Source organism: Anolis sagrei, chromosome 2 (assembly GCF_037176765.1).
Source record: "Anolis sagrei isolate rAnoSag1 chromosome 2, rAnoSag1.mat, whole genome shotgun sequence".
Classification (NCBI taxonomy): Eukaryota; Metazoa; Chordata; class Lepidosauria; order Squamata; family Dactyloidae; genus Anolis; species Anolis sagrei.
The window spans coordinates 75,718,861-75,744,938 of NC_090022.1; the positions used below are offsets into that span (position 1 = coordinate 75,718,861).

At 40.8% G+C, this 26,078-nt stretch overlaps 1 protein-coding gene across 2 annotated transcripts in view; it reads left to right on the forward strand.

The window, feature by feature from the left end:
- IP6K1 (inositol hexakisphosphate kinase 1) overlaps positions 1-22,074 on the forward strand; it is a 37,335-nt gene extending 15,261 nt beyond the window's left edge. For both annotated transcript variants that reach the window (XM_060765711.2, XM_060765709.2), the window contains 5 exons: positions 11,129-11,475; positions 13,907-14,117; positions 14,534-14,706; positions 15,207-15,382; positions 19,350-22,074. In XM_060765711.2, the coding sequence (XP_060621694.1) occupies positions 11,253-11,475; positions 13,907-14,117; positions 14,534-14,706; positions 15,207-15,382; positions 19,350-19,856 (1,290 nt within the window). In that variant the 5' untranslated portion in view covers positions 11,129-11,252 and the 3' untranslated portion in view covers positions 19,857-22,074. The remainder of the gene's footprint in view (positions 1-11,128; positions 11,476-13,906; positions 14,118-14,533; positions 14,707-15,206; positions 15,383-19,349) is intronic.
- Positions 22,075-26,078: the final 4,004 nt, after the last annotated feature.

The following is a 26,078-nucleotide window of genomic DNA, read 5'->3' on the forward strand; positions in this document are numbered from 1 at the left end:
AAAATCTTCCCAGACCAATCTTAGTGTCTCAAAATTAAAACTCAGTTTTCCTAGTCTGTCAGAGCTAAAGATGCACTGAGTGTTCCTATCCTCCATTTCTAATTCAGCCCAGCTTTTAGCAACATACTCCATTCCCTTAGTTTTAATTTATTTTCATGCTACTTCATCACACTAGAGAATGAATCCACTTTAAATCCGGTTTCTGCCTCCTACAGAATTCTGAGGTTTGTAGTTTAGTGAGGCTGTAGTGTGATATGGTCCTATAGTCTTATCTATGAGCAAGCATAGATGTATAAGATCTGTAATCTGGACTATCATGTGTTTTTATCATGTGCTAAGATGAACACTATTAGAGCGAACATATTTCTACTGCAGGAAATAAAGAACAAGTATTTACTACCTATTCATGGTTTCTAAAAATTCACAAAGGCAGGAAGAAGATGCACACTTCTGCTTTGTGGTTTCAAAGTTGATTTTTTTCAATTATTTCTGCTGCACAAACTGGAATTGTATACTATTTCAGGTCATGGGGATTTCTTGCCAAGATTCATTCTGAAGAGGTTTATCTTTTGCCATCTTTTGAGTCTGAGAGAGTGTGGCTTGGCCAAGGTCACCCAGTGGATTTGCATGGCCAAGTGGACATTTGAAGCCTGGTCTGAAGTCATTGTTCAGTACATGATGACAGCGACAATATTTATTTGTACCTTACTTTTTTCTCAGGACTGATACCCAACACTAAAACTATACAAACCACTACATTCACTAACTCCCTTTGTTTATTAATGTGCTTGTCTATTACTGTTTTTTTTAATTATAAGACTTCATTTAAAATTACATGATTTTAAAAACTGACTTTCTTAAAGTTGAACATAATAGGAACAATTATTGATAGGTTACTATTGTTCTTTTGAAATGTGATTTCTGTTATGTGCTAAGCAGAGGGAAAACAAAACTCTTTCACTATAACTGAGGTTTAAATGATATTTACTCACAGGTCATGCACACAGTTTTTTCTTATGTATGGTGGTGAAAAATATCTTCGTGACAGGTACATGCTTTGCAAGCCTACGATACTAGATTCAATCCAGGCATCTCTAGTTCAAAGAATCAGGTGGCAGGTGATAGGAAATAATATTTCCATCAAAGACCTTGTGTTGCAGCTGACAGCAAGAATATATAATCCTAGATTTAATAGACAGATATGACCTAGTATTTCCAGCATCCAGGTGCCAAATCCTGGATGCGGCTCATATTTTTGACATACATTCTGCAGCAAATTAATTATAGTAGCTCAAAGGGTCTCTGGAGTTCAAGACAACTTACAGAAATTAAAATATATACAGATGGTAACAGATAGGTAAAAACATATATAAGGTTATTCTTAAAATATAATTACACTACCTGTAGATTGAAAACAGCTTCAGACATATCCATGTGAAAAGCCTTCCATGACTTGGTCCACCTGGTATGTTGGGAAATATATACAGGTGGTAATGTTTCTAGAAAAACATTAGGTAATGATATAAGAGAAGCTGATTCATATGCATGATCACAGATGCACACAACAGAATATGAATATGGAGCTCACCCATGTAGGATTTTCTAGTCCTTTTTTCTGCCAAATGCCATGGCCTCAGCAGTTGTGTGATTTGGCTCTTAGCCTATTTGAAGGCTGAAAATAAGAATAACATTTTGAAAACTCCACAATATAAAAATAACCTTCCAAAGTCATGCTAAATAGGAACAAAGTAAAAAGCTTTATTGTAAATTGTCTTTTATATGTTGTACACCGCCGTGAGTTGCCCTAGGGCTGAGAACGGCGGTTAACAAATGCAGCAAATAAATAAATAATAAATAAAGTGTTTTAATATTAAGAAGCAAGTATCTGGAAATGGGCCCTGAAATATATTTTTTGCTGGAAGATCCCTAAATATACTGGACGCTGCACAAAGACAGTAGAAAAGATGCAGAACAAGGTGCACAGGTAGATTTATTGCCAGATTTATTACATTTGTTGTTTATTCATTCAGTTGCTTCCAACTCTTCATGAACTCATGAATATATGCTAAATATATGCTAATATTGTGTGTGAATATATAAGCTATGTGTGGTTTGAAAAGCAGGTGCTGAGTGAGGAGAGAAAGATGGCATATAAATGCAATTTAAAAAAAATAAGGAAATAAAAGAAGAAATATATGGCTTTGCTGAGAGTCTTGGGTATGCTGTGTGTGTGTAGGTAGGTATGTGTAGTTGCTTTCAGGTCACATGGTGGCCCAATTTCATAGGATTTCTTAGGCAAGGAATACTCAGAGGTGGTTTATCATTGCCTTCCTCTGAACCAGAATCTAATCATGTATAGGACCATCCTCATCGTTGTTGTTGTTGTTGTTGGTCTTCAGGTGCACTCTTCACTTATGATGAGCATTTTATACAGTCTGAGGCAAGGGATGTGGTATTGCATTACTTTGAATGGAGCTTACAGCAGTGCTATTCAAAATAAAGGGTAGTCTTTGGGCCATTGACTACTTGTTCCTGGCAGGTATCCAGGAAAGAGAGAGAGGAAGAAAGAGATTTTGCTAAAGGACACAAGTTTAGTGCCGGTTTTCGGCACACTGGAAAACAATCATTTGCTGGTCCCCCACATCACATAACTTGAGAAACATTGCACTGCACCACCAAGCTATAATCACCTGGTAATTCTCCATTTAAGTACTCACCAATCTCCTTAGCTTCTATGATTAGATAGAATCTCAATTAAAAATGAGGGGGGAAATATCAAAACCATTTTATTGAAAGCTGCTTGACAGTAGAATATGCTGCCTCCAAGTGTGGTGGAGTCTTCTGCTCTGGAGGATTTTAAACAGAGAAAGGCCGTCTGTTGGGAGTGCTTTGGTTGTGTTTTCCTGCATGGCAGAAATTGGACTGGATGGTCCCCATGGTCTCTTCCAACTCTTATTCTTGGATAAAAATATTTTATTAAAAGAAATGAATGGACCTTTTGAATGTATAGTCTGTGCAAAATTATATTTGTCATTCCTGGTGAAGAGCTTCACTTCTTTTCCAAAACTACAAATTCACCAGTTTCTTGCACTGGGAGTTTCTAGTCCACCTCTTTCTCAGCTTTGATCTTACAGCGTCCTGTTAGCATGGCATGTCTTCAGTTATGTCTAGCAGTCGGAAGGAATGGGCTCTGTCAGCAGTTCCCAATTATTTGTTGACAGCCTTATGATCCACTAAAGTAGAATTTGATCTCCTGTGACACATAAATACTCTGAAACTGTTCTGCAGTTGGTGGAGCCAGTATGTGGTGCCTGGGTGCAAGATTGCCCAGCACGTTGTTATATCTTGGCATATGTTGTTTCAGAGTGTGTTGCATTGGGGGCAGGGAAAATGTGTGAAGGAGAAAGCTTTCAGCCTCTGAAATAGAAGAATTGTGGTTTTGCTTGACTGATTTTGTGCGCTGGTTGAATGGAGCCTTGTACTTCAAATAAGATATTAGCCTGTCTATATTGTTGTCATATGCTGTCAAGTAGGCTTCAGTTTACAGTGACTATATGAATAAGGGACATCTGAGAGCCTGTTATTAACTTGCAAGCCGAGGACTTCAATTTCCTTGGTGGAGTCTATTCACCTATACTGTGTTTTTCCTCTTTCCCTATTCCTTGCATTTATAATGCTGAAAACACATTAGAAAGCAAATGATACTTTGAATTTTCTTTGTAATTCAGATAGAGCAAGAATGTGATGAAACACTGAGGAGAGCCAATTGTTCTCTAATTCAAGAAATTAATTTCTAAAGTAGCAGGCATTTTTTATTTCAATAAGACTACTCCTTTATGCAACTTTTGGTTTTTGCTATATTTTAAAACTAGTACTGATAATTGAAGCTGGATGCATATACTATTAATGTAGCCAGTGTAATCAAGCAACTAAGGAATTATATATTTAGTGTAGAACTTATATAAATCTCTAAGCCAGTCAGCAATATATTTGTCACATCCCATTTTAGTTAGTGGCTTGAAAAAAAATGTAACTTTATAATTGTTTTTCTCAAGCTTAAGGTTCTGAATTAATCAATGAGACTGGATGGCTGTTGGGTAGCTACAAAGACTGTAATAGTTTATAAACACAATTTATATTATTCTACCTCACCATCCTATGTGTTTTTATTTCAGATTAAGAGTTAACCTAAGAAAGCATAGGGAAATATTTAATGGTGATGTATTTTCATTAGTTTCTTTGTCTTTTGAAGAATATTAATAAAACCAGATGCTATCTTGAGCTTCTGGTTGAAATCCTTATGTATTTTTTTATCTTTCAATCACACATATCAGTGTTGTGATTTAAATGTAATTTCAAACAAAGTAATCTTTCCAGAAATAGAATTGATTTGAAATTGAATGCTCTGTGTTTTACAGTGTTGAAAACGTTGTGCATTTCCTCCATTTACAGGGTAACAATGTTGTCCCTGTCTGCAAAGTGTGACAGTCTATTTGTTATTGTATTGTCGAAGGCTTTCATGGCCAGAATCACTAGGTTCTTGTGGGTTTTTTCGGGCTATATGGCCATGTTCTAGAGGCATTTCTCCTGATGTTTCGCCTGCATCTATGGCAAGCATCCTCAGAGGTAGTGAGGTCTGTTGGAATTAGGACAATGGGTTTATATATCTGTGGAATGGCTGGGGTGGGGCAAGGAGCTCTTCCTTGCTGGAGCTAGGTGTAAATGTTTCAACTGATCACCTTCATTAGCATTTGAAGGCTTGGCTGAGCCTGGGAAAATACCCTGTTGAGAGGTGTTAAGATGTGCCTGGTTGTTTCCTCTCTGCTGTTTTGCTGTTATAATTTTATGGAGTTTTTTAATACTGGTAGCCAGATTTTGTTCATTTTCATGGTCTCTTCCTTTCTGTTGAAATTGTCCACATGATTGTGGATTTCAATGGCTTCTCTGTGTAGTCTGACATGGTGGTTGTTGGTGTGGTCCAGCATTTCTGTGTTCTCAAATAATATGCTGTGTCCAGGCTGGTTCATCAGGTGTTCTGCTATGGTTGACTTCTCTGGTTGAAGTAGTCTGCAGTGCCTTTCATGTTCCTTGATTCGTGTTTGGGCGCTGCGTTTGGTGGTCCCTATGTAGACTTGTCCACAGCTGCATGGTATACGGTAGACTCCTGCAGAGGTGAGAGGATCCCTCTTGTCCTTTGTTAAACGTAGCATTTGTTGGATTTTCTTGGTGGGTTTGTAGATTGTTTGTATGTTGTGTTTCCTCATCAGCTTCCCTGATGAGGATACTCCACCTCAGACATCAGAAGAGCTGCAAGACCAAGAACAAGCCACGAGAGTAAAGATGAAGATCCACCCAGAGGAAAAGTGTTCCTGCCATACATAGGGAAGCTGATGAGGAAACACAACATACAAACAATCTACAAACCCACCAAGAAAATCCAACAAATGCTACATTTAACAAAGGACAAGAGGGATCCTCTCACCTCTGCAGGAGTCTACCGTATACCATGCAGCTGTGGACAAGTCTACATAGGGACCACCAAACGCAGCACCCAAACACGAATCAAGGAACATGAAAGGCACTGCAGACTACTTCAACCAGAGAAGTCAGCCATAGCAGAGCACCTGATGAACCAGCCTGGACACAGCATATTATTTGAGAACACAGAAATGCTGGACCACACCAACAACCACCATGTCAGACTACACAGAGAAGCCATTGAAATCCACAAGCATGTGGACAATTTCAACAGAAAGGAAGAGACCATGAAAATGAACAAAATCTGGCTACCTGTATTAAAAAACTCTAAAATTATAACAGCAAAACAGCAGAGAGGAAACAACCAGGCACATCTTAACACCTCTCAACAGGGTATTTTCCCAGGCTCAGGCAGGCCTTCAAATGCTAATGAAGGTGATCAGTTGAAACATTCACACCTAGCTCCAGCAAGGAAGAGCTCCTTGCCCCACCCCAGCCATTCCACAGATATATAAACCCATTGTCCTAATTCCAACAGACCTCACTACCTCTGAGGATGCTTGCCATAGATGCAGGCGAAACGTCAGGAGAAATGCCTCTAGAACATGGCCATATAGCCCGAAAAAACCCACAAGAACCTATTTGTTATTTATATATATGTGCGGAATGGCAGTCCTAAAAGGCAGTGGTTTTCCACCTTGGGGCCTCCAGGTGTTTTGGACTTCTGCTCCCACTATTCCTAACAGCTGGTAAACTGGCTGGAATTTCTGGGAGCTGAAGTCCAAAACAACTGGAGACCAGAGGTGGGAACCCCTTCTCTTTGGAAAGACCATCCCATATTGGATCTACCTGTGAAATTACTTAGTTGTGGTTAGCGTTAGGTGATCCGTGGGTGTAATTATAGTTGCTGAGTTAGGACAACCCACATTTGTATATTTGTAATTTAGCAAATGCATGATGGTCAGTAAGAACTCTGTGTAATAGGCAAATAAAAGAAGGAAGCAAAAAACATCTTGATTACAGTAAAACCAGAGTAACAGTGATGTCAGACAATGGCCTTGACAATTTAGAGCTTGGTAGAAGAATGTCTTTTTTGCTAGCTGTCCAAAGGAAGATTAATGCGGAGAGTGCTACATTGGGTGGTGCCACACAAAAAACCCTGTCTTAAGTACTAGCCAAGCTCACCTTTCCACCTGATAGATGAGTAGCAAGCACTTGGGAGAATTACAGCAAATTGCAGACAAGAGTCATATTGCTGTAACAGCTATCACATATTTAGTATTGGCTTACCTATAGGTTTAAGATCAGAGTCAGATTCTTTCATGTTCCCCAACTCAAATTCGTGTTTTGACTAGGTCAGAGATATCTCTTTGTTTGCTTGTAGTGAAGGGTTGCAGGGTAGATGTGCTCATGGAAGTTCCTGTGTCTTATTTTTTTAATGCTATGCATTAATTGGGTGCCAAAATATGGTAGCATACAGTAAATAATCAAAGCTCATTTTAGTACCTTTTATGTAGCTTTTATGAGGTGCAGACCATGTTTATGTGCTTGTGTATTTTATGTTTGTTGCACTCTGAGTGCTTTTGTGAGCCACCTCAAGTACCTTTGAGGAGATGGTGGTGGGATGTAAATAAAGTGTTGTTGTTGTTGTTGTTATTTGATACACATCAAGAGTAGTACACAGCAAACAAGGTCACTATGCTGGCTTTTGTATTCAATCACACACTTCCCAAGTATCTAGGGTTATGTGATTATCAGCGAATAAGGAGTGCAGATCCAAGTAGGGTGGCCTTTTGCAGCTGACAGATGGTAATTTTCTTGGCACTGATTGTTTTTAAGTGCAGGCCAAGGTCTTTAGGCACTGCACCCAGTGTCCCGATCACCACGAGATCATCTTTAGTGTCCTTGCAGTTCGATCTTTAAATCCGCATATCTTCTAAGCTTTTCCAGTTGCATCTCATCAATTCTGCTGTTGCCTGGGATTGCAACTTCGACAATCCATACTTTGTTTTTTTCCACAATCGTGAGGTCAGTAGTATTGTGCTCCAAAACGCTTGTCAGTCGGGATTCAGAAATCCCAGAGTAGTTTTATGTGTTCATTTTCTGAAACTTTTCCAGGCTTGTGATCCCACCAGTTTTTTGTTTTTTTTGTCACAAACAGATGGTATTTGTAGCATAGGTATTATTATTATTATTATTATTATTATTATTATTATTATTATTATGTAGAATTTGTGTGTAAACAGTATGTACTCACTATTAAATTTGGTCTCCAAATCCAAAATTTTGATGTGAATTTTTACACTTGTGAACATAAGGACATGAAAATGCAATTAAGGGGGGAAAGCGCCTACTTTTGCAGAACAAAATAATTTAATATGCATCTCTCTCTTATGCAATTTATTTATTTATTTATTTATTTATTTGCAGTATAGCATGAAGCTCAGCTCCACCGCTGCTTAAGCCTTTAAAAGCATCTTGGATTCATCTGATTTTTCAGGCACTGTTGAACTAAGCATTTTCCCTTAAACAACTCCCTCTCAAAAGTCAGTCTTTTATTTGAAGTTTAAAAATGTGCTATTCTGAAGGTAACATTCAGCAGCAAGCTCAATGCAGTAGTATTATACAGGAGAAGGGAGGCTAGAACTTCCTTCTTTCTGACCTTCTTCACCCATTCACCCATTCAGAGAAGCAGATGGCGGAAACAGAAGAACAGCTTGCCTCAGGGGAGCTGCTTGCTCCATCAATGTTCAACATTTACACAAATGACCAGCCATTGCCAGAAGGGACGGAGAGCTTCATCTATGCTGATGATCGTGCCATTACTGCTCAAGCAGGGAGCTTTGAGATGGTTCAACAGAAGATCTCCAAAGTTCTAGGTGCCCTTACTGCCTATTACAGAGGAAGCCACCTGATCCCTAACCTATCTAAAACACAGACATGTGCTTTTCATCTCAAGAACAGACAAGCATCCTGAGCTCTGAAGATTACCTGGGAAGGAATCCCACTGGAGCATTGCAGCGCACCCAAATACCTGGGAGTCACTCTGGACCATGCTCTTACCTACAAGAAGCACTGCCTGAACATCAAGCAAAAAGTGGGTGCTAGAAACAATATCATACGAAAGCTGACTGGCACAACCTGGGGATCACAACCAGATACAGTGAAGACATCTGCCCTTGCGCTATGCTACTCTGCTGCTGAGTATGCATGCCCAGTGTGGAACACATCTCACCACACTAAAACAGTGGATGTGGCTCTTAATGATACATGTCGCATTATCACGGGGTGTCTGCACCCTACACCACTGGAGAAATTACCCTGTTTAGCCGGTATTGCACCACCTGACATCCGCCGGGAAGTAGCAGCCAATAGTGAAAGGACCAAGGCAGAGACATCTCCAGCTCATCCCTTGTTTGGGTATCAGCCAGCACGTCAACGACTTAAATCTAGAAATAGTTTTCTAAGAGCTACAGAGACACTCGCTGGAACACCTCAGCAAGCGAGAGTCCAAAAGTGACAGGCTCAAACCCAGAACCTCAATCAATGGCTGATACCAAATGAGAGACTCCCCCCATGGCACACAGAAAACTGGGTGATTTGGAAGGCACTGAACAGACTGCACTCTGGCACCACGAGATGCAGAGCCAACCTCAAGAATTGGGGTTACAAAGTGGAATCCACAACATGCGAGTGTGGAGAAGAGCAAACCACAGACTACCTGCTGCAATGCAACCTTAGCCCCACCACATGCACAATGGAGGACCTTCTTGCAGCAACACCAGAGGCAGCTACTGGTCAGAGGACACTTAATCAACTACCAAGCTTGCAAACTCTGTTTTGTCTGTTTGTTAAAAATTTGTTAAAAATGTAATACAATTGTGTGGTTGCTACTGACACGATAAATAAAATAAAATAAATAAATTCACTCATTCATGTGATTAGGTTGCTAATCCTTCAGTATTTCTTCACCTTCGCCTTCAAGTCACCAGTCAAGTTATGATAACCCCATGAATTTAATTGATTTTTCTTAAACAAGGAATATTCAAAGATGGTTTTGCCTATTCCTTCTCTGAAATATACCTTATAGCACCTGTTATCCAAGTATTAACCATGACTGAGCCCGCTTTTCTTCCAAGATCAGTTGTTTGTGGTTGCAATTAAGTGTGCTGATGTTATGCCATCTCCTTTTTGTGTTTACTATATATGGATGTTTGCAGGTTTTCTCATTCACTAATCATGATATTAGACATATTCAAGGCATTTTCTGAGCTTTTAGAAAATTATACAATGGATAATCTATAATATTTTGTTCTTGCTCAGTGAAGAAATGAAGCATATAAGAAGGGGTCACGTGCTTTCCTTTGAGCTAGAACCAGAGTGAAGTTTATGGCTTTTAATCCTGCCCATTGTGAGGAGAGCCCTCAGTCCTTTGTCTCTGCTCCCCAGAGCATTAGAGTCCTTGCTCCTAGGATGCGGGGAGTGAAGCAGTTTTGTATGTTGGAAAGGGGAGGAAGACAATTTTGTCTTCTGGAAATTGTCACTTCTGTCTTGTTAAAACACTGTAGGATACAATTTGTGTCTTTGACCAAATGTTATGCACCTTATCAATTAGTAGATGGATGGAGACTTGGGCTGTAGTAGGTGTTTCATCTCCTCATTCTTGCTTTTAGATCACAGTAGGAATGGGAGGAATTCAGGTGTAACCTATTATGTGTGTATGTCTGAAAATTGGGCAGCCACTATATTACTCCTTCACTTGCTTTCACAAATGTCCCCATGAAGAAAGATTTCCTCAGGGCAGCTGAGAATATATTCATGTTTGCTGTGTATATGTTCTCCTTTCAACAAGTAGGAGAGGCATCAAATCACACATCAGCACCTGATCTTGTGAGGTGTTCTCCAAGTCTGATCAGCTTATAACACAGGATGACTGGCCAAATCAGAGCTCTGCTGTAGCTACTTATCAGTGTGGCAGTTGGACTAGACTGAAATCATTTTTTCACCCTCAGTCACCTTCTATTTTGACCCTTTATTGAGATATGAGAAGCACAAGTCTGATTGCATCCTATGGGATCCTGTGATTTGTTGTTGTTTGAGGAAGCCACTAGAGCTCTTTGGCTGAGAATTCAAAATGCCTCTTCTAAACTGCAGTGCTTGTCACGGGAGGAAACATACAGCATGTGTCTTTCAAGCAAGCAGCCTTCCCCACCCCCCTAAACTTCCAGGAGAGAGTGTTGGTCACCAGTGAAATCCTGGCCAAGACAGTTGGAGCAACTCTGGGACAGTAGTGATTCCAAGGTCTCCTTGGTGTAGCTGTAGTGCTTGTGACATCAAGTAACATCTTGCTTTGGGAGCTGCAGTCCTTTGTCCTAGTAACTGCAGTGTGGTACAGTTTGTAAAAGGACAGTTTTAGAAAAATAGCAGTCCATTTCTAGTAATCTTTATCATTAATTGGAGTGAAGGGAGTACTGCTGTCAAAAAAAGGAAGGATGTGAGTGAGCTACAGGTAGTCAGAGAGAAACCCTACTACCAGTGGCTAGTTTTCTGGAATGTACAATGAATGCATTGTATGTATACATATGTGCATGCATCTAAGATTCTTAGGACTTCTGATAAACTTTGATGGTGTTTCCTCTCTGTTTTGCAGACTTCAGACGCATGTTTACTTTCTGGGCTCTCTGAGTGGTGGTGAGTTTACTCCTTGAGAGACCACTCCTTCCACCCCATGCAGCTCTCCCCATGCCTCCAGTGTGTGACAGGCGTCCTACGCAATGTGTGTTTGTCAAACCATGGAGGTGGGGAAGCACGGCAAGAACGCAACCCACACAGGGGGCCGAGGGGTCCTGCTGGAGCCTTTTATCCATCAAGTGGGCGGCCACAGCAGCATGATGCGCTACGATGATCACACGGTGTGCAAGCCTCTCATCACCAGAGAACAACGCTTCTATGAATCCCTGCCTCCAGAAATGAAAGAATTTACACCCGAGTACAAAGGTGAAATGCCCAACACTTTTGGCGAATCCCCCTGCTTTTCTGGTATTTTGTGCTCATCATCTATTCCAAAAATCTCAAGCAGGATCCAAGTGACATTCTCCCCTGTGTTTTGAGAAGATGTCATTCATAAGAACCATAACTTCATGTCCTGAGGCAGCTATTTACTAAACGAACGCTTTATGTCATAGAAAGTTGTTATTAGTTTTAGAGCCCAGCCCTGAACATGTTTAGTTCCAATAAGGCATCTTTGGTTCAGTGGAACTCACTTTCTTCATGCTCAAGGCAGCAATCTCTAGGTTACATGCTAGATTTCTCAATCACCAGAAAAAATAACATGTGTGAGACATTGAATTTAGTCAGCTTCCTGGTGGGGAATCAAATGTGGCAAGGAAAAAAAAAGGTGTCACTGAGCTCATATGTATTTACTGCTGGAAAACATATATCCTGTATGAGCCTACTTTGTGTTAGACAGGATTCCAGGTTTTGTTCCCTGGACCTTAATTATGTGATTTTAAGTGAATACAAAAAAAAAAATCCAATAATGCAAAAGGTAGATATTCAATTTGAAAATGTTTATCTATAGTAAAAAGTTTGTTTTACGGGATTTTGAATCCCATGCTGAGAGAAAGACAGGATAGCAGTTAAATAGCTACTTGAGGAATTCTTGCCTGTAAAGAATTTCTTAACATAATGCAGGGATTTTGTTCAGAGCTCTCTTAGTGTGTGCAGTTCTGCCAAGTTACTTGGCACCGAAAGCATCTCTTACCATTTCTGATAAACAAATATAGTATAATTCAGCTATCAAAGAGGAGTGTTCACATTCTTTGCAAAACTTTTTTTGGGCTTGGAAATGATACTTGGTGGTGCAACTACGATTTCCAATTCCAGAAACTTGAAAGCGGTGTTAAATTAATGTTATCTTTAACAAAACATTGATGAGGAGAATGATTGTTCTTATAAGTCAACAGAAGTGAAATGGAACACCATGAATGGGCACAGCATTCCTTATGAATGAGATTGTGCATCATGTCATAAGGGAGGAAAAAAATAAAGGTGCGTCACGTTACAGCAAAGGAGCATGACTCTTCTCAAATGCATGTTATTCTTTTGATAGGGTTTAATAAGCTATACATTTAAAAAATGCCGATGTAGGACAAAGGAAAGGCAGTCTGCTATTTGTGACATTGATATAGTGTGTGATAAAATTCTTTTCTTACTGAAACATTATCCTGTCACCAGTAGAAAAATTAGATTGCATCTCAGCCTGAAGCCATTCCAATTTATTTTAAGGATCGTTCCCAAGAACTTGTGATTATGCCAACAAATTGACAGAAGTGACCTATGAACACTTGAAAGACATTGTTTGGGCAGATTCTGTGGATTTGAGCTACAACTGAAACTGTACCAAAAACAGAGAAATATTTACTTACTTCGTCTTCAAGGAATATGCAGATAAATCTCTCATTGTAAAATACATTTAACTACCAGTCTAGTGGAGGGTTCTACTTTTTGTTTTTTAATAAACTGAGACAGATTGAAAAGGACTGATTTTCTGATCTGGAATTTAAATTCTAGTATTTTAAAGGTTACATTTCAAACTTATTTCACATTTTTGTAAGACAATTTTAGTCATGGGGTTTATTGCTATTGCATTGGCTGTACCAGAGATATCCATAATGTATGTCCCACTGATGAATTCCTTCACAGAGATTCAGACACCATAGTAAAAAACACCATCTTGCAGTTGAGAGTCTTGTATAGTGCTTCCTATGGATATGTCCATTTATCTGTTACCTACATACTTCATACACAGTTCCAAAGAGATACAACATCAAATTGTATAGTCTTCCATGCAAAAAGTCCCTTCTCCTTTGTTGTTACTGATTGCAACTAGTCACTTTTTTCCTAATAACTAAGTAACTGGTATGCCTTCAAGCTATCCTCTGGACAGGTAGCTGCTTATACAACTCGTTGTCAATACTACATAATTATTTTAAGCCGTATTGTCATTTAATACAAAATATTTATTGATTTGCTTGCTTGCTTGCTTTTTATCCTGTCTTTTTCCCTGTTATGGACTCCAAATCCTATAGGGACTTTCTACTATGCAGCAACAGTCCATGCGAGTAATTGTTCAGGTATGCAAAGAATACCTGAACATCTCGTTGTTTTTGTGGCTAGAACAGAGAGCATGAAGTTCCTGGACAGAAGTCACAGTTACTTGGTCTGTGGATACACCTGTACCCACACAAATGCAAAAATCTCATGCCTTCCCTTCTTTTATTTTCTTGGGAACCTGTTTTATAGTAATCTCTAGTCCAGTCCTTGGCGGTAGTATCTTCCTTGCAGTGCCAACTTTGTAGTTGTTGCTGTAGTTGTTGGTAAGAGTTGTCTTCTGAGACATGTCTCATACAGTCCTTGTTTCTGGCAGGTGTGGTGTCTGTCTGTTTTGAGGGAGACAGCGATGGCTACATTAACCTGGTAGCATATCCCTTTGTGGAGAGTGAAGCCTTGGAACACGAGGATACACCAGAGAGGGACCAGCCTCGTCGTAAGCACTCTCGCAGGAGCCTCAACCGGTCAGGCAGTGGCAGCGATCACAAAGAGGAGAAAGCAGGATTGCCTGCTGATTGCATGGAAAGGTATAATGTGTTTCTGCTTCTTCTATATTAGTTCAATCATAGTTTATTCAGAGGTTGTTAACCTTTAATCTTCCCTTTGTTTTTAGTTTGATTAAATAATACACTTGTGTGTCCCTATTGGGTATCTTCTGAGACAGTGAAATGTCTGCAAAGAGGAGATAGTTCCTAGCCAATAGGTGAAGTGTGTAAACTGCCCCATTTCCCAACTTAATCACTTAGGGAAGACAGCTGGGTTGAAAATGTTTGATGTTTGCATTGAATTTTTGCCGCTACTTGTTGTTAACCGCTCTGAGTCGCCTAATGCCTGAGAAGAGCGGTATAAAAATTAAGTAAGTAAATAAATAAATAAAATCCAAAAATCTGTTTTAATCTAACAGCAGCAAAGGTCTTACTTGTGAATTATGTTGTGCCAACAGCAACCAGGACACAAAGAGTATGAAGAGTTTCCATTCAGATGTTCCATTTCAGATGCTAGATGGAAACAGCAGTGTGGGTTCTGAAAAGATCACCTTTAATCCATGGAGCCTGCGTTGCCACAAACAACAGTTGAGCCGCATGCGTTCAGAGTCCAAGGAACGAAAGCTCTACAGTATCCTCCAAAGCCAGAACTTAGCATACTATAGTGTATATTTGGTGATTCCTTTCATGGTGAGAACCTTGGGCTTTGTGGTGAGCAGAGTTTTTCCTTCAGCTAAAAGAGACTCCTGCAGGCTTTCATGCTTCTAGATCAGAAACTCCCTTTTTTGCTTATCTGTGGCCTTTGTGCCCTTTTTCTGTAGCCCAACACCAACATCTGCATGAAAGGAAAATGGGCTATTGCTTTCAGAATTAGGATTTTCTCCTCCATTTATGGGGTCTTTTCCACTGAATAGGCCACTTAGTTTGAAGATGAAAGGCTGATTTCCTACATTCCCACATTTTTATCACTGGAAAGATTTTGTGTTTGATTTCTTCCCTCTTTCTGTTTGAATATATATTATCTGCCAGAAGGTTCTCTGGAAAGCAAGAGACAGGCCCTTGGGGATCTATAGTAATCAAGAAAGGCAGTTTGCACCTTGAGAGAAAAATTCTCCTTGACCATTCCTTCAGAATTCCTTTTGCTGGAGAATGTGGTACATCACTTTAAACTTCCCTGCGTGCTTGACCTGAAAATGGGGACCAGACAGCATGGCGATGATGCGTCGGAAGAGAAGGCTGCTCGACAGATGAAGAAGTGTGCACAGAGCACCTCGGCCACGCTAGGAGTACGAGTTTGTGGAATGCAGGTATTGTATGAGCTGCTACTAAATTGTGGCTGCTGATATCCTCCTGTGCACAGGACAGATGTTGGGATTTGACAACTGTTGTAGACACCTGAAGAATGTTGCTTCCTGATAAAAACACTATATGAGAGAAAGAAATGACAGAGGAAGACTTGTATGAGGGATAGTACTGGTTATTATTAACTTACTTTATTGATTGTTTTGATTTAATTCTATCCCACCTTTCTCTTGAGATGAAAATCAAAGTGGCTGACAATCATTTTTAAAAGATTATGCTAAAGCACTGGTTTACAAAATAAACAATACCATTAAAATTACATTGAAAACATCTTTAAAACAAAATTGTTAGTAAAGGATTTAAAATCATATCACATCACTTCACACACAGACTACTGTTCCACAATAAAAATTCCAAGCCTACCTGAATAAAACTTCTTCACTTGTCAGCAGAAAGAGAGCAGGACGAGGGGCAGCCAGACCTTGCATGGAAGGGAGCTTCACAGCCTGAGAACAACCACTGGGAAAGCTCTCTGGAATCCTCACCAAAGGCACCTGAGAAGGTGGTATGACTGAGGAAAAGCCCCCCTCCCCTGCAGATTGTAAAATTCAAATTGGCTTTCATTAGGAGATAAAGGTTTTTCAGATAGTCTGAACCCAAGGCATGTAGGTCTGTAAAGGTAAAAATCTGCACTTTGAATTCTCCTTGGAAACAACTGGTAGCCAGTGGATCTGTTTCAGCCGGAAAGTCACATGATCCTTCTATCCAGCCCCAGTCAACAATTCAGCCAAAGCATTTTGGAGCCACTGAAATTTTCAAACCGTTTCCAAAGGGAGACCCATATTATAGTGGCCTAAACAAGATGTGATCAAAGCATGTTTCACCAAAGCCAAATCTGACTTCTCGGTGAACAGGCACTGCTGGTGCACTAGTTTTAATTATGCAAATACACTCCTAGCCACAGCTGAAGGCTGGCCATCTAGGCTCAGATCAGAGTCTAGGAGTGCATCCAAGCTGTGAAACTGAGATTTCGGGGGCATGTAGTCCCATCCAGTACATGATGAATCCCTAATCCATGATCTGCTTTTGGATTGACTAGGAGCACTTTTCTGTTTTGTCTTCGATTGGATCTACACTGCCATATAATAATGCAGTTTGGAACTTTATGATATGGTCAGTATAGACTCATATAATGCAAGTCAGTGCAGTTAAATTGTATTTTATAGATCAGGACTGCATAAAAGTTTATGTTTGTTGACCCACATCCAGTCCATTGTTGGCAGTAAACACTGGTATAATGTAGAAACAGCTTCCTTGGAATCAGATGGAAAGGAGAGTTGTGTGTTATCAGCCTGCTTATTTATCATATCAGGAGTGAACCAAGGATACAGTGGTAATGCATTTAAAAAAATACAAAGTTTAGAAAGTTGGCATTATATTAAATGTCCTTTGACCAGTAGCTGGCCACTTGGAGTGCCTCTCGTTTTGCTATAAGAAGGTCCTCCATTGTGCATGTGGCAGGGCTCAGCCTGCATTGTTATAGGTGGTCTGTAGTTTGCTCTTCTCCACACTCGCATGTCATGGACTCCACTTTGTGGTCCCATTTCTTAAGGTTGGCTCTACATCTCGTGGTGCCAGAGTGCAGTCTCCTGTGCACCCAGCAGGGAGTCTCTTATTTGGTATCAGCCATGGCTTGAGGTTCCAGGTTTTACCTTGCCACTTTTGGACTCTTGCTTGCTGAGGTGTTCCTGCGAGTATCTCTGTAGATCTTAGAAAACTATTTCTTGATTTAAGGCGTTGGCATGCTGGCTGATATCCGAACAGGAGTGGGCTGGAGATGTCACTGCCTTGGTCCTTTCATTATTGGCTGCTACTTCCCGGCGGATGTCAGGTGGTGCAATACTGGCTAAACAGTGTAATTTCTCCAGTGGTGTAGGGCGCAGGCATCCTGTGATAATGTGGCATGTCTCATCAAGAGCCACATCCACTGTTTTAGCGTGGTGAGATGTGTTCCACACTGGGCATGCATACTCAGCAGCAGAGTAGCATAGCGCAAGGGCAGATGTCATCACTGTATCTGGTTGTGATCCCCAGGTTGTGCCAGTGAGATTTTGTATGGTATTTTTTCTAGCACCCACTTTCTGATATTTAAGCAGTGCTTCTTGTAGGTCAGAGAACAGTCTAGGGTAACACCCAGGTATTTGGGTGTGCTGTAAGGCTCCACTGGGATTCATTCCCAGATAATCCTTAGCGCTTGAGATGCTTGTCTGTTCTTAAGATGAAAAACACATGTCTGTGCTTTAGATGGATTAGGAATCAGCTGGTTTTCCCTGTAATAGGCAGTAAGAGTGCCTTAAGCATCAGAGAGCTTCTGTTCAACCATCTCAAAGCTTCCTGCTTGAGTGATGATGGCACGATCATCAGCATAGATGAAACTCTGTTTCTTGTTGAGAACACTACAGCCTAAATCCGGATGATACCTCCCAGCAATTTCATATAAATATAAAACAGCATGGGAGACAGAACCGTGTCCCAAGGGAAACCACAGGGCATGGTGTTGGATTGGCATCTCCCGAACCACCTTCTGATTTCATTACTCCAAAAAAGACTAGAGCCACTGTAAAACGGTGCCGTATTTTGTAGTGGCTGTACTCTTACAGCAGTGAATATTTATTAGCTTACCAATCTTGTGGATACTCACCTGAGATTAGGGCCCACTGCACATAGTGTCAAGTAACAATAGGATGACACCTTTGAGTGGAGCTGAGGACTTGGTGCAGAATACTACCAGCTATTTAACAGCAGAGATTCCAGTGCCTTGCACTGACTTCCTATCCTAAATTTGTTCAACCCCCTTGAATTGTTACTGGTGTCAAAACAAGCAACTCAACTGGGAATTGGGCTCCTTGAGGTGGCAGGCATGCTTTGAGGTTATTATCTTAAGATGTTTGGTGTTGTAAAATGAGTAGGAGAACTAAACATGGAAAACAACACGTAATCTCGGGCACAGATATTTATAGTCCATTCATGGCCATGGTTGACAAGACATTTCGTATTATGAAATCATGAAGGGCTGCCTGGTGTTTCAAGTGTGTGGTGTCACACAGCGTCCCAGACTCGGAAAATGCACGGAGTATCACCTCACAGGCAGTTGCCTCTCTTGCTTTGAGTGACAGTGGTCCCCCAAGCGTACCTTCACAGCTTGTATGGTAGTGCCCTCTGCTGGAGAGTGGCTGTCTGAAATATCTTGGTTGTGTTCAAGCTTTCTATGGATTTTGATGGCGGCTGTGATTTTGTACTATTGATTTCATGTATTTGGATCTACAGTATTAAAGAAACTAATGATTCTGTGCCTTCTTCATTGGTTTGTTTTACCCAACAGATTTACTTACCTGAATATATTAATAAAGCATTTAACTAGACTGTTAGTTTTTCCACAATTTGTGCTTTGTATTCAAAGGATTCTGTGTTGTCTTGTGGCTAGTTACATTCTGACATATTTAGCAAGGAAGCAGAAAAGTTTTTTCCGTCCATGAATGGGGCACTGAAGAAGTTTGCATCCATTTTAATGCCATGATGGAATTGTTATAATTCTTGTGGTTCCTTAAAGGAGTCAACCAGATTTGGCCAGGCAGTCTGTGGAGATGTGTCATCATATTTATTTTGGCTACTCAGGATCTGCCCTGCTTGATTCTAGCTCTGGAGTGTCTTAATGGACTGTATAGAACATTCTTTAGTAGAGGTTTGAATTGGCGAAGAGGTCACTTCCTTATTGTACTTGTCACCCACTATGCTTTGAAGATCTGGTCTGATATTTGTTTCCTTTGGCCAAGACACTTCAATACTGGTGTCTCAGAAGTGCAAAGGTTTTCTTGAGCTACTGTAAAAAAGAATCACTGATCAGCATTTGTAGATTCTTATTGTACTTGACTATCCATATAAACCATGTAATGCTTTGTCTCTATGTTGCAGGTATATCAGTTGGACACAGGGCATTATTTGTGCAGGAATAAATACTATGGCAGAGGGCTTTCCATTGAGGGCTTTCGCAGTGCACTCTACCAGTACCTGCACAATGGCGTTGAGCTACGAAAGGACCTTTTTGAGCCCATCCTTAGCAAACTGCGAAGTCTGAAAGCTGTATTAGAGAGGCAGGCCTCTTACCGGTTCTACTCCAGCTCCTTGCTCATCATTTATGATGGAAAGGTTGCCCGGTCTGAGGCAAACATGGAGTGCAGACCAGAGGCGCGCCTGAAGCAAGTGGACCTCTCTCACCCTGAGAGCCTACAAGATGCCAGCAGCACAGAGTCCTCCACCACCAAGCCTAAGGTGGATGTACGTATGATTGACTTTGCACACAGCACATTCAAAGGCTTTCGCGATGACCCTACTGTACATGATGGCCCCGATATGGGCTATGTGTTTGGACTAGAGAGCCTTACCAACATAATAGGACAGATGCTGGATGAGAACCAATAGCTGTGCACTGGACTCTTTAATCTTCTCCCCCAATGATAGGAACAGAACGGACTACCACCCTTACAGAGAAAGCAGACCCTGCTGCTTTGAAAATATTCTGTTGCTCCAGTGCATTTAACCTCATCAAAGGACATATCCTGGATAATCCCGGCAAAAAGGCTTTCACCATCCTGGCCTGGACGATTTGTGGGGGGAAAAAGTCCACGGACTCCAGTGTTGGGCATATTGTACCTGAGGGTTGGCATTCATTGTGTACAGCACCTTGATTGCATTTGCTAGGCATGTGGAGACTGACTCCACAGGAAAACACCGATGTGGCGTTTCAGGGGTGTAGATTTTGGGGATTCCGGTGTCTCTCTTCCTTATCAACTTTCCACTGAGGCACTATGGTTTGAACTTCTTTCATTTGAAAAAGGCATTCAGATCCAAGGAAACATTAGTTATGGGGCTGACTGAGGCACATGATTTGCACACACTCCACTCTGCTATTGCTGCCCCTGAGCAGATGTGTGAGAATCTTCTAAAGGTTACAGATGAATACTTCATTTATCTTCTCCGATCTGGGAGTTATCGGATCATCCTACCTGGGGAAATAAATGACCAAAGGAAAATCAGTGCAGTGCTTTAATGGTTTTGCTTTGCATCCTGTTGATGAAGTGTGCCAACCTCCTTCTCATTGTTTCCTGAAATCGATAGAAATTCCAGAAAGGCCTGGTTAGGTGTCAGCCACACTGTCCCACCTCTTAATTCCTGTAAGTTTCTGGCTAGCTATATATTGTTTGATAGCACAATCAGACACGGTAGTCATGTGTTTATTAGGTACCAACCCTGCATGTCATTTTGGGACGTGTAGGTACAATAGTATCTCTCCAGCCTTACTCAGATCCAAGCACTATGGTGCTGGATGGCAGTATTCCTTCCCCATCTCCTAATTTCCTACCAGAATGATACACTTCCATCCACATTAACAAATTTTTGATGAGGGAGTTGATGAGAAACTGAGGGCACATTCATTTTCAGAGCATGTTCCTTCTGTAGAGGGGAGCATCTGCCTGGCTTTGGTGGCCTTCTAATGGAATGAGCTGCCACCTGTGCTTGTTTTCACCTCAGGGAGTTGGTGTTTGCCGGCCTTGTTCCCATGATTAGTGACGTCTTGAATGCAATTGGGCCATATTCTGGCCCTGCATACATGGATGGGCTTCTGTGTATGGGGTAAGACAAGGCATTAGTGATTTTTAATATTAACCTTGACAGCATTAGTTCATTTTGTGAATGATCACAGTTAATTCATAGCTCTTGGAAGTGACAACCTTAAGAGCTGTTCCACAGACTTTGGATAATAGTTGCTCTAGTTAGAGCTTGGCCTAATATAGATGGATGCACTAGACCTCTTGGAATGCACTTTTTGGGGAAGGGAACAGTTCTATGGAGAACTGATATTGAGGCATTAGGGTTGAGGACAGCAGTTGTTTTAAATGTCCACAGTTGTATACTTACAGAAAGGGTTAGTTTTTGTCCTGAAACCCCTGCTTGTTGGAGGCATGTGGGCCTCCCTTAGGGTAGTTGTGGCCTTCGCAGGTCTGTCCTGAAAGTGTTCTTGGATCTTTTTCAAGGAGCAGCTGGCGGAAACCTATTTCTCTCTCTTGCCAATGTGTAGTCTGCAGAAGCAAAGCTTCCTGACTCAGTTCTGCAAGAAGAGCAAATGAGAGAACCACTTTGTGCATTGACCAATCTAGCATTAAAATCGGATCTCACTTTTTTCCAGTGGGAGCCTCTGTAGTGAGACATTTTACACTTTGAAGAAAGTAATGCAATTTTTCCAACATTACTTTTGATTCCCAAATCTTAAGGAAAAGCTTTGCTTTCTGCCAGCCACTGCTTGGAAGTCTCCATATTGAGTTTGAGGTATCACAATAATTTCTGTACTTTTCATGTTTTGGTTAAACAAAGACCTGTAACATATGAGAACATTTTTTACTTCTTCCAAGATGTACTTCAGTAACATAGGGAAGACTATGGAGAACAACTCTGTTTTAAAGTCTAAATTTTATCTCCTGTTGTGGTGACCACCTCATTTTAAAATCCTTTTACAAAACAAACAAACAACAAACATATACCCACAGCTCTCTGGACTGTTCTGAGCTTCACTCTGCGAATTCCAGAGCATGTATATAGCATTATCCCTTTCCTGTTGCTAGTTTTTTTCCTCTTTTTTTTTTTTTAACAAAGCTAGTAATTCTATTAGTTTGCTCCATAAGGAACCAAAAATATTAAAGGACACAGTTTTCTCTGTATTTTAGTGTTGTGGTTACTTTCAGCCAGCATAACTGCAAAGCACAGTCTTGTTCAATAGCAATAAGCTTTCCAGGTTCAAGTTCTTTGAGTTAAGAAAGAGACCTGGTTGTGACTGTTCTTTGGATTGAGTACTTTGCTTGTCCTGAAAGGATTTGCCTCCCTCTGGCCCAGAGATCTGCTTGCAGCCAGGCAGAATATTGATGGATCTAGCTTGTTTTGTTTGAATCTTTACTCGACGTGTGCCTGTACATTTCACGTTTGCAGTTTTTTTATATGCAGGTATATTTGTGTATAACCTATATATTTGTGTATAACCTGGCAGTACTGGAGTAGCTGGATGGAGGCATATTAGTAAAGCTATGTAAGAAAACATCAACAGAGCTCTGTAGGAAAGTACCCATAACTGTCACAGTAGATAAATGCAAGTGGACTCCCTTTGAAGAGTTATTGTTAAGCCATCCCTTTGGGCATGCCGCGGAATCAGTCTCTGCAGCCTGACATTTGCTTTTGGTTGAAAGCAGCTCTGCAGAGTAAAAGTGCCTTTTAACAGGCACCCAGAGAGACAACAGGAGATAGGATGGTCGGAAGCAGGAAGTTTGCTGTCAGTGACCCTCTTCCCAGTTGAGGGACACGGTTCACTATAAATTCGAACTTGCACCTGTCAAACTAATGGAGTACATTAGGCTTATTGCAATATCGTCTGGGGCTCAACCCATTTAGGAATTCATGAAGTCGTGCTAATTATTTATTTTTTCTTTTGGTATTATTCCTCTTGGCTACAGTGGAAGTTCCTGCTTGTTTGCTGGGGGTGGGGGGGGGGGTGGGATTTGAGGGTGAGGGTGGATATATATGCTGTGTTTAAAGAAAGTTGTTCAGAAGATTAGCACACCCCTATGATCCTGTTCTGCCTTGAAATAAAGGGAATTGAGTCTGTCCCAAACGAAGCCAGCTTGCCCTAGGGCTCTGTGGAGTATCCCATCCCATTCTGTTTGTTAAATGAATGTGACAATATGTTTGCTAAGATAAGACCCCCATCTGTTACGCTGGAGCCAGTCTCCTTATTATATTGGTCATTTTGTGAAAATCTGCCACTTCCCAGTTGGTTCTACCTCATTATCTCAAGTAAATAATTCAATATAATAATTACACATCTTGTGCCATTTTAGGGACGTTGCCACAGAGGTGGAAGCTGTATTGCAGGTGTGTAAATACCTAATGCTGCAAAACAAAATAGCACAAGATGACATTTGGTTGGCTTTCAACAACTTAATGCAAGGCAACTTTTCCCCTTTGTCCTCTTGTTAGAACTAGGGTTGTGTTGCTTGTTTGTGCTGTGTTTAGCTCACCAGGAGGTTAGAGTGTGAGAGTCTGTCCTGGAAATGCATAGAAGACCACAGTGAGAGTAAACATATTTTAGGAAGAAGATGTTGATCTGGACAACAATGTCCAACCAAGCCATTCTGCATGCATTATATACATTCAGGTCCTCTTCTGAAGGCGTTGTAAATAATCCTTCCAGCCTGTTCTTACAGGAGCAGCATAGCCTCTGTTTGTTGACCTTTACAGCTTGCTGACACTTTTATGTCCAGTAGTGTTGACTCTTGTAGCAGGACTTTGCACGTACTGTGTTGTTGCCTTCATGTAGATGATAAATTAGCTTTTCAGCCTTCTGGAATACATAGCCAGCCGTCTCTCTAGCAATACACGGAAACTGCTAGCATTGGTTTATGAACAGTGTGAGGAGTCCCCTTATGTTACCGATAAGGGCCAACTGCAAGTTCACCTGCTGAGAACTCAATTTCTTTTTTATATTGGTGGCAGCTGCTGCCTTGGAAGTATCTCTTCCTCTCCTCAGCTAGAGGTTACTACTGCACTGTGCTTTTTGTTAATAACTGATCTTGCCCTTTTAGTTGGGAGCAGGAGCCACCATCTCTTTATTAGCACTTTTGTAGCCTAGACCTGCTGCATGATCTTTCCGAAATATCAGTTGAACAATTCCCTGTGAATGACGGAGAGTTGCACTTTGGATAATGCTCAGTCTAGATGACTCCAAAGAAGGCCCTTTGTGTGTCATGGAGATGATACTGCTAAACTTGATCCTTATACTGTATGTGCATCTCCACCTGAAAGAAATGCAAGGAAGATAACAGAACTGGCTTCTGTTGAACACTGGCAAAGAGACTCAATGTCAGTTTCAATTTCTGTAGCCTTACCCACCTGCCTGCAGCCATGTACAAGCTGTGCCTCCACAGAGGACCAAACCACAGTTTAGATCAAAGCCCTGCTGCCTGCCTGCTGCTGCTGCTCACAGTTCAGGGTAGATTGGCATACTATTAGAAAGCCAACAGGCATATTTTCTGCAGAGCAGAGGTGCTCTGGCCATCTGAGATCTCATCTGAGCACGGCACCAGCAACTTGCCATGAACTCTTGGGGTGCACCTGCCGACGCATTCTGCTGCTATTGGTGTTTAAAGTGGAGGTGCAAATCTGTGGGCCTGTTTCATGACTTGTTTGTAAAAGGGTCTCCTCAGATCATAACTTTTTGGATGTAAAAGGAGAAGCAAGTTTTATTAGTTTCATAGACTACTTTTTGACCTTCTGGAGGTAGCAGGGAGGGAGGGAGTCTGGCTGTAGGCCTATGTATTTTTGTTTTGTTTGTTTTACTGTAAGTCTGGAAAGAATAATCCAAGTCAGGTACAGACTTTGGTTGTATTTGTACTATTACTGCATGCTTATCTCAGGAGCAAAATGTTGTTTTTTTATACTTTGAGAAGTTTAGGTGTGGAATGGTCTCTATGAGAACTGCCTGAAAGGGAAGAAATGTTACTGTGAGAGCAGGGAGCAGAGCTGCCCCCTCCAGCATAGTTCCCATCTGTCTCTTCAGACTCGCCTGGGAGAAATGCAACATCACATAACAAACGTTTTGTATATTTTTCATAGTCTGTTTCAGTGCCACTTTGTTGGGCCAAGTCAAGCTTTTGGGCATGAGAAATAACAGTATCTGTACTCCACACATTGCACCCCTGGCTCTCCTGTTGTGTATAAACATCTGTGTATATAAATAAACTGCTAGACATTTAGCTTAGTGTTTTTGTATGGCTATCTTCTACAAGTTTAAAAACTTTGTTCAAATATCCCATTTGTTAGAGTGGGGTTACTGTACACTTTAGACTTAGCAAACATGGTTCAAAATGGAACCAAATGAATCTGACAGCATGGGAAACTAAGTGAGAGAATACTTATATAACCATGAAGTGTCAGATGGTGCTTTCTTCACATATAATATCGTTCTTTCTTGCTTTGCTCCCTGTTTTCATTCAATATTAAAAGTTAAGTCGACCTTGCTTCCATTCTAGTTGTAATAGGCCTCATTCTGCACACACTCCTAGTAATCAAGGTTAAATTCGCACTGTTCAGTGTGGATTATTATTAATGTCCAGTTCAAAATACATTACTTAAACTGAAGCAGTATACCTATATTAATGTTACTCTGAAATCGAGTTAACATAACTTTTATTTATTGTCTCTAATGTCCATTTCTCTTCTTTTGAGGTTCTGTTTCAAAAATGATGACTAAACTTAAAGGATGTAGGGTTAAAGGAAGCAGAGAATGAAGAAAAACATTTGGATACATCTCTGCCACCATGCAAGACTTTTAAGGGGCTGTGAAGTCATACCCAAGATGATGAAATAGCAGAGTGGCTGATGCACTAAACAAGAAAAGAAAGGCACTTGAATTTATCACATGGTACTTCAACAATATCATCTTCCTTAATCCAATCCACAGGAAGGGCTTTCAGGGGAAAGGGGCCCCAACTGAAGTATAATAAATTTTGTCAGTAGCATCTTCTATCATGCCACAGAAAATAGTTATTGCTGTTCCTATTAAGTAAATTGAGTTCTAGAAAAACTCTTAATACAGGCGGT